Raw genomic sequence first — 12115 nt, 5'->3', positions numbered from 1 at the left:
TATATATATGCGGGAAAAAATAAGTTCAAAAAAGAACTCAAACTTTTCGAGAGGTCCAAAAATAGAGAAAGAATGATTTCTAATAAAGATTCCTCATATTCATAAACAACAGCCAGAGCAAGTAATAAGAATATGAAAATAGTAATTGAAAAATATCGTTATAGGTATAAATATACCATAAACATTTATAGAAAAATGGAAGACAAAAAGATGTTGAATCAAAATTAAATTTAATCCTATTTTGTATTACATCTAATTTTGATTCAACATCATTTTCTCCTCTATTTTTCTATAATTGTTTATGGTATATTTATACCTATAACGATGTTTTTCAACTATATATATATATATATATATATATATATGCATATTTACCTATACAATTAGATATATAGGCACATTTTTTTTTCCAGAAGTCATATTGAAGAAAATAGGCAATCATATATCAAACTTAGAAGTAAGGTTCAATAGAGCTTATGAATGGTTGCAAGTATAGTTCTTTATTTGTGGCTATGAGGCTACAATATGCGATAAAGACATTGATCCTTTGACGCCCAGCCTATCTGCCATGATGTGACATATTAGCATGGACAAATAGTATCAGACATTATATAGTGATATGAAAAGTGTTAAAGCATATCAAATAGCATGTTGACTTGCAATCATGGGTGAAAATTGATATTTACTGTCTCAATGAATCCTCCAACGTGTACATACTGTGGGAGACAAAGAATCCCCTCTAAGGTCAGTCCTTAACAAATAAAACAAGAAAATGTCGATATTTACACCAGAAGTACACAAATGTTTATTGACCAATTGCCATGTTTCCTTTTCAAAAACATTAAATATGAAATTAAAAAATATTTTGTATTTTATGATAATCAGATTTGTTGATTTATATTTTTTTTCAATATGAGTTTTATCAAATACTTTTAGAATGCTTATTTTCCTCTGCATTAATTTGAATTTTTGAATTTTCAAACGAATTTTTTTGACCAATATTTTTTTTCCTTTTAAATTTTTTTTTATGTTGATGTCCACAGCAAAGTACAAGTTCAACTGTGATGGTTGAGACCGACAAAGATATGGTAAGTACATATGTTAATGTTCAATTATTATTCAGATCCTGTATTGTAGTTAATTCAGTGTGTTACAATGACATCTAAATCGCTTCAGTTAATGTAATTGCGTTAAATAAGTAAATCCTCACTTCTGTTTTTCTCCCCTGCCTCACTCTTGTCTCCCATGATTCATTCCACAGCTTGTATCTGAGGTGAAGGACATTGCTTTAATCAAACTAGGGATTAATAAACCCCTAGATGAAACCTGCCTTTCCATTGAGAAAGACCTGTCCAGCAGGAAGCTACCCTGTAAGTACCATTGCTTTTCATAGTTTTTTCACCTAGAGTCTATTTCTGCAGGCCCCTACTAAATACATCATAACCATGCCTTGTATAGAAGTGAAGTTTACATATCTTTAAGCTCAGCTTTGAAGTCCTGGTTGTCTCAGTTGTCTCCTTGGTCTCACCCTGGGTACTCTTACTCTTTTCTATTTTGAGCAATAGGAGTCTGATCAAACAGTATCGGCACTGTTGCTATGGTAGCAGAGCTAAAATATGCAGAGTGAAACCACTTAGCACAGATTTACCTTGAATCCTGTCACCACTCACTTCTGTTTATAGCAGTGCTTGGGAGTGTGTAGACTGTGGTCATCTCAGAAAGAAGCTTGGTTTCAGCTATGCAGGATCTCCATGATTGTGTCAAGGAAGACGAAAGCTTTTTTCAAAGCAGTCATAATTGTGAGTCTAAGGCTATGACCCCAAAACCAAGGCTGTCACTGCAGTGGAAGATTCTCAACAAGATTTCAAAACGTCAAGGAAACCCAAGATGAGGCAGCTGCTTGCTATCCCAAAAGAGGAGTTCCACGAGTGCTTCCATCACTGGAAACAACGCTGGATAAAGTGTGTATCGTCAGAAGGGGTCTACTCCAAAGGATATTAAATGCCAAATCGATATGTGTTGTATTTTACCTTTCATGGCACCAATCCTGATACTTTTTGATCAGACCTCATAACAGGAGTGGCTGTGTGGTAAGTAGCTTGCTTACCAACCACATGGTTTCGGGTTCATTCCCATAGCATGGCACCTTGGGCAAGTGTCTTCTACTATAGCCTCGAGCCAACCAAAGCCTTGTGAGTGGATTTGGTAGACGGAAACTGGAAGAAGCCCGTCGTATATATGTATATATATGTATGTGTGTGTATATGTTTTTGTGTCATCTGTTTGTCTCCCCAACATCGCTTGGCAAGCGATGCTGGTGTGTTTACGTCCCCGTAACTTAGCGGTTCGGCAAAAGGGACCAATAGAATAAGTACTAGGCTTCCAAAGAATAAGTCCTGAGGTCGATTTGCTCGACTAAAGGCAGTGCTCCAGCATGGCCGCAGTCAAATGACTGAAACAAGTAAAAGAGAAAAGAGTAAGAGTACCCAGGGTGAGACCAAGGAGACAACTGAGACAACCAGGGCTTGTTGAAGTTGAGCCTCTTGAGATCAGCCTTCACTGCTTCTTTCCGCAATCTTCTTTTTGCACAAGTTCCCTCCACGTGGATCATTTGGCACTTCTTTACCCAACTGTCAGCCTCTGCATGCGTAACAAATCCAAAGCAGTGCAGTCTTCTTTAATCTCTCTCTGCATGGATTCACACACACACACACACACACACACACACACACACTATATTTTAAAAAGTTATTTCAACTTGATATTTCAGTGTGGGGAGAGGACATGATCCAGAATGTTTTGGCTGGTACTGACCATCAGCTCTTCTTAGAAGATAAACCACAGCTGCGCAGAGATGAGGTGAGTGCTACACACGTACACTTGTACATTACACTTCTGTTGTTGTTGTCGTTGTCGATGTCGTTTTCACCACCCTGTTCTCCTTCCTAATGTCAAATGTCATACATTTGTTGACACTATTGTTCTGTGTATATGGGCCATGACACAAATGGCCCTTTCTTAACCCAAGCCATGGAGCTCCTTTTATACTGAACAAAATCCTAGTTTGGGTGTGGTTTATTATGTTGTCAATACAAGAGAGATTGGTTGTGGGAGACCTAAAAATACTCTTCTATTCTGTATTGATTTTTTTTTTAAATTCATAATTACTGTTTTTGTAGACTAGTTCTTTGCTGTGGCTTTCAGAATTCTTGTTGGTTTTGTGCAATATATATATATATATATTTTATGGTGTTGTTTAAATTCCCAGATCACAGTGTTTGTTGGATTTGGTGCCAGTTTGACCGCAACTCAGGCTGATTTGGAACTGACTTTGGCCAAGGATGAAACTGTAGAAGGTTGTATTGGATACATTGCTTCCAAATGGGATGCTCTCCTACCGGGTTAGTATACCACATTTTCCATTGTAGAGTCACCCTTCTTCATTAATATATCTACATAATCATTTATAGTAGAGCTCACCTGGTTTAGTAAGTCAAGGTTTCTATTGTAGTGGGTAGAGTCTTTAGTTGCTCCCACTCCAAAAGGCCCTGCTCTTTTGAGCTATCTGTATTTTTTGCTGCTTTACATTGACACAAAGCATAACTGTTATGGTTCAATAAATCATCTCCAGTGCATTTCATCAGCATGAAGAGATGGTTGTCTGACATCTATGACATGATTTAAATTCCAAATATAAAAGAATGAAATGAAGTACTTTGATATTTTTGAGTCCAGCATTCTGCCTTAATCTACTTGACTGATTGGCAGTTTCATGCTTGGAATCTTTTTGATTTGTAAGAAAATATGGATTTCAAACAAACATTAATTATCATTCAGTTCTATATTTAAGAGATGAGGAATTATGTACATTATTTACAATTAACGGATATTTGCCCTGGGAAGAGCTCTCTCTTCTTCGTAAAGGACCGCGTCCGTGGAATCAGCTCGTCCGGAGATACGGATATGGTGCCTGTAGAGCGCTGCGTCTTGGGCGGCGTCTGGTGCACTCTCGGCGGCCCTGGAAAATCCGGGTCCGTAACAGGCATATGGTGTAGTGGTTAAGAGCACGGGCTACTAACCCCAAGATTCCGAATTTGATTCCAGGCAGTGACCTGAATAATAATAATAATAATAATATCAAAAAATACCTTAGGAATAAGAACCCAGGTTCGAAATTTCCCCAAGACACCTGATGAAGGCTGGAGGGTATAACAGCCGAAACGTTGTGTTAACAACAAATAAGATGAGGACATATATCTGTCAAATGTAAATGATGTATTATTATTACGACAGTGAAAAGCTGTGAACTGGCAGAACTGTTAGCACACTGGACAAAATGCTTAGTGATATTTCATCTGTCTTTACATTTTGAGTTCAAATTCCGCCAAGGTCGACTTAGACTTTCATCCTTTCAGGGTCGATATAAGTACCAGTTGCGTACTGGGGTCGATCTAATCGACTGGCCCCTCCCCCAAAATTTCAGGCCTTGTGCCTAGAGTAGAAAAGATATAGTACCAGCCATATACTGAGGTAGTGGTCAATTTAATTGATTAACCCCTTCTAAAATTTTTAGCCTTTTGCCTGTATTTGAAGAAATATTATTGCTGTGTCATTCTCATCATGTTTCTTGTTTACCAGTGGAAGGTTGGCATCTACGGAAAGTCTCATGGTGTGGTGAACCATCCACCATATTGAACCAGCTGTGGGCAACTCTGGAGAGTTGTCAGGTCAACCATGGAGATAGGTTGCTCTGCGAACGAGGAAAACTACCACAGAAGGTAAATTATCTTGCTTATTAGTGGTCCCTAATTACCAAGGGCAGCATTCACAGCTCTTTAAAGGGTCACAAAGGCTGCCCTTTGTAAGGTGTCTGTACAGCTTTTACTGCTGGGACTGTTTGTTGATAGTAACAAGTTTGAGTTGTGCAGTTGGTTGTTACCATTGGCTACCAGGTTGTTTAGTTCCAGGTCATTCCTGAACTGGCCAAACCTATCATCAGAAACATTCTGACCATGGCCATCTCTTCTTTTCAGAAATAATGTAACTAAAACTACAATATTTAATGTGTTCTTTTTCCCTTTAAGAGAGTTGGATATGACACAAGAAAGATTTGGCTGCTATTTCTAGCATGTTCATCATCATCATTTAACATCCGTTTTCCATGCTGGCGTGGGTTGGACAGTTTGACAGAAAACTGTTAAGCTGGGGAGGTGCACCAGGTTCCGATCTGATTTTGCAAGTTATGAGCTACTTTGTTATGTGGTGGATTGGCCTGCTAGAAATAGCAGTCAAATCTCAAATCATAATGTACAATGCAGATCTACAGTAAGACACCCATTCCTGTCCCCCTTGTTATACTTTAGGCTCTCCTCATCTGGCAGAAAGCCACCTTTCTCAATACTATTCACCCCATCTCAGTTAAAGGGGTTTCAGTACACTCTGTAAAGTGGTTGGCATTACGAGGGGCATCCAACCATAAAAACCATACCTGCATGGAAATGAATGTTAAATGATGAGACCTAGATGATTATGTTTAAAAAAAAATGGGATTATCAGCTAAATAACTATTTAGAATGTCATCACAATATTACAAGAAATGCTAATTGTTTCTACCTTTTGATGATGTAAAGACCAGGCTGTGTGTGGTAAGAAGCTTGCTTCCCAACTGTATGGTTTCAGGTTCAGTCCCACTGCGTACCACCTTGGGGAAGTGTGTGGAGTTGATAGACAGAAACTGAAAGATGCCTGTCGTTCGTGTATATATTTATATATATATATATATATATGATTTGCGTGTCTTTGTATTTGTCAACCACCGTCACTTGGCGGCCAGTGTTGGTTTGTTTACATCCCCATAACTTAATAGTTCAACAAAAAAAAACAAATACGAGGCATAAAAATTCTAAAACAAGTCCTGGGGTTGATTTGTTCAACTAAAACCTTTCAAGGTAGTGCCCCAGCATGGCTGTGGTCAGACGACTGAAACAAGTAGATGATAAAAAGAACCTTATTTTGTTGATTAGTCCTCTGAATCTTATTCTGAATGTATCTTTAACTACATTACTCAAACTGCCCTTCCCTATTTTAAGACTGTTGGGTGTAATTTCTCATAAAAGCTTTCTCAGTGGTTGTTTTGAATTGAACCTGTTACTACAGTTTTGCATGACTACATCATCATCTGTGTTTCATTACAGGGTAACATCCTGATTTCAGCCTGGTTATTCCGCACCATCGATGACGAGGAAGCTGGAGTGCTGTCTTGGCTCACCATCACATTCCAAAGTACGTAACAAGTTCTGTTGAGGTCAACTTTGCCTTTCATTCTTTCAGGGCCTATAAAATAAAGTACCAATCAAATACAAGGGTTGGTTTTGTTAACACCCCCTCCCCTCAAAACTGCTGCTCTTGTTCCTAATATGAGAAGCAATTATTATTATTGCTTAAAATAAGTACCAGTGGAGAACTAGGGTCGATGTGATTGGCTTACCCCCCCTGAAACTCTGGCCTTGTACAAAAATTTGAAACCACAAGGCGGTGAGCTGGCAGAATTGATAGCACAACAGGTGAAATGCTTAGTGGTATTTCATCAGTTGCTATGTTCTGAGTTCAAATTCTGCCGAGGTCGACTTTACCTTTCATCCTATTGGGGTCGCTAAATTAATTACCAGTGAAACTATGGTTGATGTAATCAACTAGTCTCCTCCCCACAAATTTCAGGCCTCGTGCCTATAATAGAAAGGATTATTACTATATAAGGTGGCAGTCTGGCAGAATTGTTAGTACCAGTGAAACACTGGGGTCAATGCAATCAGCTAGTCCCTCTCCCTCCAAATATCAAGCCTTGTTCCTTTAGTAGAAAGGATTATTACAAAATTGTTGATGATTAATCCAAGGTTAACTCTGGATTAGTTGCTGTATGATACAGGGATCCCAAGCATGACCAACCTGTCTTTAATGTGTGTGGGACTACATTTATTCAATGTTTAGTTTTCATTTTGGCATGGGTCAGATGGTTTGACAAGAGCTGATGAGCCAGAAGACTGTGTCAAGTTTCAACACCACCTTTTAGCATGGTTTCTACACCTGGATGTCCTTCCTAATGTCAACCATTTTACAGAATGCATTTGGTGCTTTTTATGTGGCACCAGCACCAGTGCAGTCACCAAGTAACTTGCAAGACAAGACACCCCCCCTCCTCAAATGAAGTGGAGGATCTAGTATTGAAGGAGGTGGGTTTTATGCCAGAGAGGTGATGAGATAGTAGGGTTTAATTTGAGGGAGATTTTTTTAACTGCTATTTTTTTTTTGTCAGTCAAGGGGCACATTAAGGCTAGTGATAATGTTGTTGGTATTGTTGTGCAGGTTTGTGGAATGGCAGTGATAACAAGGCTGAGAAAGACAGCCCTATATTCCTGGATAACCTTGAAGTGAGCAAGATGAGTACACTTGAGGAGCTTAAGGTTCGACTGATGGAACTGCCCCAGCTGGACAGTGTCACCAACTATAATTACTTACGGCTAAAGGTGATGGAGGACAACGAGATGAAAACCATCCTGAAGGGTCACAACAATACCATTCAGTAAGTACTATATATTGTTTATTAGGGATCGGCTTCATATCATTCACATGTATTACAGGGATCATCATCATACCATTCAGTATGCATTAAAGGTCGCTATTTGTGTATCCAAGGATGGTGGTGGATTAACAGATTTTGTATTTAGTGACACCTCTTGATGTTTTGAGATGAAATCTTGTCACTGTTCGCTTAGCCATTCAGTCTTTTGATGGTTGATAAAATATCTTTCATGTATTGAGGTTGATTTCCTTAACTATTCCTCATCCCTTATCTAAAATCTGAAGCAATGTCCTGACCCCGTAGCATTCAAATTACTGTCAAATGTAATGCATATTTATTCACACTGTTTTGAATTAATCCTGTATTATATTGTAGCTTTTAGATTTCAGTGATGTGATTGTTTATTTTTAGAATGACAACTCAAGTACAAAAAGCAACAAAAAGTCTAGGGGATGTTCACTGTTAATATTATTAGGTTGACAGTCAAAGAAGGGAAAAAGTCCTGACAAAGGACTACATATTTCAGGTGCACAGACAAAAGACCTGGGAAGTGGAGAAAGACAGGCGGATAAGAGGAGAGTAACGGGGAAAGACTGCATGTGGGTAACTCACATATTTGATCTCTGAGAAGGGCTCCACAAGAACAGCAGCTGACATGTTCCCTCTGAAATATATTGTTGTTCTCAGTTCTGTATTTTATATTTCAGGAATTTGAAGCTTCCAGACACTTGTCAGATTGGAGTTCAAGTCCTGGCAAAATCTGAAAACTTAAGGTAAGACTAGGATTTGTTTAAATTGTTGTAATTGTTATCATCAAATTAACAGATTATTAAACAATAGCAATGTATTTACACACTAATATCTGTCTTCCATGTTGGCATGGTTGGATTGTCTGACTGTTGTGCTGCAATGTCTCCTTTGACGTAGTTTGTGTGGCTGAATGCCCTTCATAACACCAATCACTTTACGGAGAATACTGGTTCTAGCACTAGTGGGGCCATCTTGGAATTTGCAAGACTAAGATCTCTTCGATTGAGTCAGGTTAAAGTAAAGGAGACGAGGGGTTAGTTTTATGTTAGGGACCCAGAATAGATTTCTTGCTGTGGAAGAGATACATGGCTGCTCAAATTATGCAGGAATGGGTGGGAGTAATTGATGTGGAGCTGGAAAGAAATAAACAAAGTGATGATGAACTGTCAGGGTGAGCCTTGTGGGGAAGAAGGATTGGTGGGTATAGTTAGAGATAGGACAGGAGTTGAATTGTTCAACCCATGCCAGCATGGAAAACGGACGTTAAATGATGATAAATGAGCCCATTTTGGTGTAAATCTGAATTGTATCTTCCTTAAATTCTTCTTTCTCCTAAGTCCTCTAATGTAGTATCTTACATTCTCCCAAAGTTATTTTTAGACTCTCTTAATGCCCATCCTGCCTGACATTCCCAAACAGTGTACCCCTGATCATTTCTGTAATACTCCTAATATTCATTTATCTTTTCTTTATTGGGGACAGGCCTGAAGAAATCTTGCTGACAATTAAACAGCGTTTGTGCGACAGTCGTGAATATAAGGACCCTGTTGAGATGGTTTGGGACACTGGCCAGGGGAACTCTGTTGACCACCTGAAAAGAACCATTGCCAATTTTCTCTTGATCCCGGAAAAAGATGTGCTGCTGGCCAAATACTTCCCTTCAAAGTGTGAGTGGACTGTGCTGAAGGACTCAAATACACAACACAACAATAAGGTAAGGGCATCTCATTGTTCAATTATGCAGTCAGTTATACCTCTATCATTTTGTTCAGTTATTTGAACTTCCCCACATCAGAACCAGCCATCAACTACATATGGGCCCTGGCATAGATGTATGTTTAAGAAGTTTGTGTTGCAATCACATAATTCTAGGTTTGTCTTCTATCATAGCTTTAGGCTGACTAAAAAACAAAGATTATGTCAGATTGAATTTGTATTGTCTGGGAATAGACTAAAAATTTTTATATTTAGTGTTAAGGCACCGAATCATGACCGACCCTATGTTTATTCAATTATAGAAGATCTAGAACCATCCTCTCCAATTTGTTTTTTGGAGACAGCAACCACATTGACCTCAACTCATACACTACTATTTCTTGCATGGCAAGCAAACTATAGGGACGCTTGCTCATTTGTTCTTATACTTAAATTTAGTTTATAATAAGGATTTTTAATTAAGCTGATGAGATATAGATATTCACTTGGTTAGGATGTCAGCCTTTTGCAGGTAACGTTTCCCAGATGTTATGGTGACACCTGTTTCTAGAGACATGTACCAGGCATAAACTGGAGTAATATAAAATAAGTGTTCTGTCCTGGAATACAGACACGTCATGAGTTTGAACTCCTGATCTACCAACAATTAGTCTAATACACAGAAATGTAAGCAGACATTACACCCATAGACATCCCATCTTCTAGTCTTCTGACATAGTGTATATAGGATTACATATATCAATGTGTCCTTCTTGGGTGTGATTTGAGGTTAGGTGGTTTGTGTGATATTATATTGGCTGAAGAGAAGATAACCATCTCAAAATACATGCATTGCACAGCCTGGTCAGGTGGCGCTGTGGGCTGACTTGGTGTATTTACACCTATTTGTCTACAGCGAGAAATTTTCTCCCTGACAAACACAATGACTGGCCTCCTTATGCTTGAGGCATATTTGAACTGGTAACAAGTTTGTATTTATTATATTGATATACTGTAGTGAAGCACATGTGTCTGCCTGTATGTATGTAATAGTGGTGGATTTGCCACAACAATCTTCCATATCAATGTAATGTAATGTCTGTTTGACGATGTCACTTAAGTGTTTTGCTTGTACTTTTCAGAAAGGGACATCTAGATCTCGTCGTAAAAACCAACACAGAGCTACCCGTACCCAGTGCAATCCTTACTGCATCAAAGATGGAGATTTGATTGCTGTCAAAGTATGTCTCACTTTTCTATTGTTCTACTTACATCACCACTAACACTAGCTACTGTTTCTGTATTCAATACCACTAAGAATGTTCTATTTTCTACATACACCACTGAATTCTTCTCGCTCTCACATCATCATCATTTAGAATCTGCCTTCCATGGGTTAGTCAGTATGACTGGAACTAGTAAGCCAGAGAGCTGCACCAGTTTCCAGTCTGATATGACATGGTTTCTATGGCTGGATGGCCTCCTTATGCCAACCACTCCAAGAGTGTAAAGGGTGTATTTTATGTACCAGTTACATAACATTATATGATAGTAAAATTATCTTTGTTCTATATATCCACCACTACCACTGTTCTATAGACACTAGTACTGCTCTATATCAAGCACTATTCTATGTGCATTAATGCAGATCGAATACAAACTTAGTGCAACTCTCAAGTACAATGGTGTCATTCAAAGCCTTCTTGTGAACGTGACCTGGGCATTATTGTCAACAGCGATTTGCGTTGGACAAAACACATTGCTAAAATTGCCAAGAAGGCTGAGGGTGTCTTGACATCGCTTACCAAGTCCTTTGTGAGTCCTTTGTAAATTATTAACCATGTTACTAACAATAACTCTGAGCACCTTTTCAAATTCCACCTGTCTGACACCTGTGGACATGTTTACAAAGTCAGGAAACAGCACAGTTCCCATGACTTTCGGAAACACTTTTTCATGCTAAGAACAAACTGCCGGCATCAGTTGTCAGTTGTCGGAGCACTGCATCCTTCAAAACTTCCAGAGACTCGCCAACACTACACCTGATTCTCTCCCCTCCTTACACACGCAAGCATGGATCTGACTCATACACAGTGTATGAGTCAGATACATGCTTGCGTGTGTAAGGAGGGGAGAGAATCAGGTGTAGTGTTGGCGAGTCTCAGGAATATATTGGGAAAAGATGTTTGTTTAGTGATTAAGGTATTAACAAACTAACAGGGGCAGATATCGAGGTTAAAGGTATCCTTTCCTAATTAGAGGTATGTAATAGTTGCATTCTGTCACTTGTGACACATCTTGTATTCCCAGGGTTTTAATATTTACTTTTATAGAAGGATGGTGATTGTTTAACTCAAGGTCAGCTCCATTGGCAGAGACGTTCCAGCCACGACTGTCTCTTAGTAAATAGCCCAATCCATGCCAGCATTAAAAATGGACATTAAATGATTATGTATATCTATAACTACATCATCAAATATGTTCAATATGGTAGGGTGTTCTTTGAGGGATATTTAGCTGCTTTGTCTAACAGTGCTGGAAAATGACATGGTAAGGTAAAAGTCCTTTGAATAAGTGGTGTGGAATGTCTCCATCCCTCTTGATCAGCAAGTGCCTGGGATATTTTAGGAATTGGGTACGTTACTCTGTCAGCTATTTATTTCTTTATTGCACACAAGGGGACAAACAAGGACAGACAAAGAGATTACGTCAATTACATAATCCCCAGTGCATAACTGGAACTTATTTAATCGACCCTGAAAAGATGAAAGGCAAAGTTGACCTCTGCAGAATTTAAATTCAGAATGTAAC

At 38.7% G+C, this 12115-nt stretch overlaps 1 protein-coding gene across 1 annotated transcript in view; it reads left to right on the top strand.

The window, feature by feature from the left end:
* The window catches only part of LOC106878492 (ubiquitin carboxyl-terminal hydrolase 40), a 46621-nt gene that overhangs the window by 33442 nt on the left and 1064 nt on the right, over positions 1–12115 (top strand). The window contains exons 20-29 of the mRNA XM_052970937.1: positions 1044–1088; positions 1262–1370; positions 2771–2859; positions 3269–3401; positions 4639–4778; positions 6195–6282; positions 7363–7579; positions 8287–8352; positions 9092–9323; positions 10447–10545. Coding sequence (XP_052826897.1) covers positions 1044–1088; positions 1262–1370; positions 2771–2859; positions 3269–3401; positions 4639–4778; positions 6195–6282; positions 7363–7579; positions 8287–8352; positions 9092–9323; positions 10447–10545 — 1218 coding nt within the window. The remainder of the gene's footprint in view (positions 1–1043; positions 1089–1261; positions 1371–2770; positions 2860–3268; positions 3402–4638; positions 4779–6194; positions 6283–7362; positions 7580–8286; positions 8353–9091; positions 9324–10446; positions 10546–12115) is intronic.

This window comes from Octopus bimaculoides, chromosome 9 (genome assembly GCF_001194135.2).
Source record: "Octopus bimaculoides isolate UCB-OBI-ISO-001 chromosome 9, ASM119413v2, whole genome shotgun sequence".
NCBI classification, from domain to species: Eukaryota; Metazoa; Mollusca; class Cephalopoda; order Octopoda; family Octopodidae; genus Octopus; species Octopus bimaculoides.
Note: the sequence above shows the minus strand (reverse complement) of the source record. Positions and strands in the feature narration are given on the sequence as shown.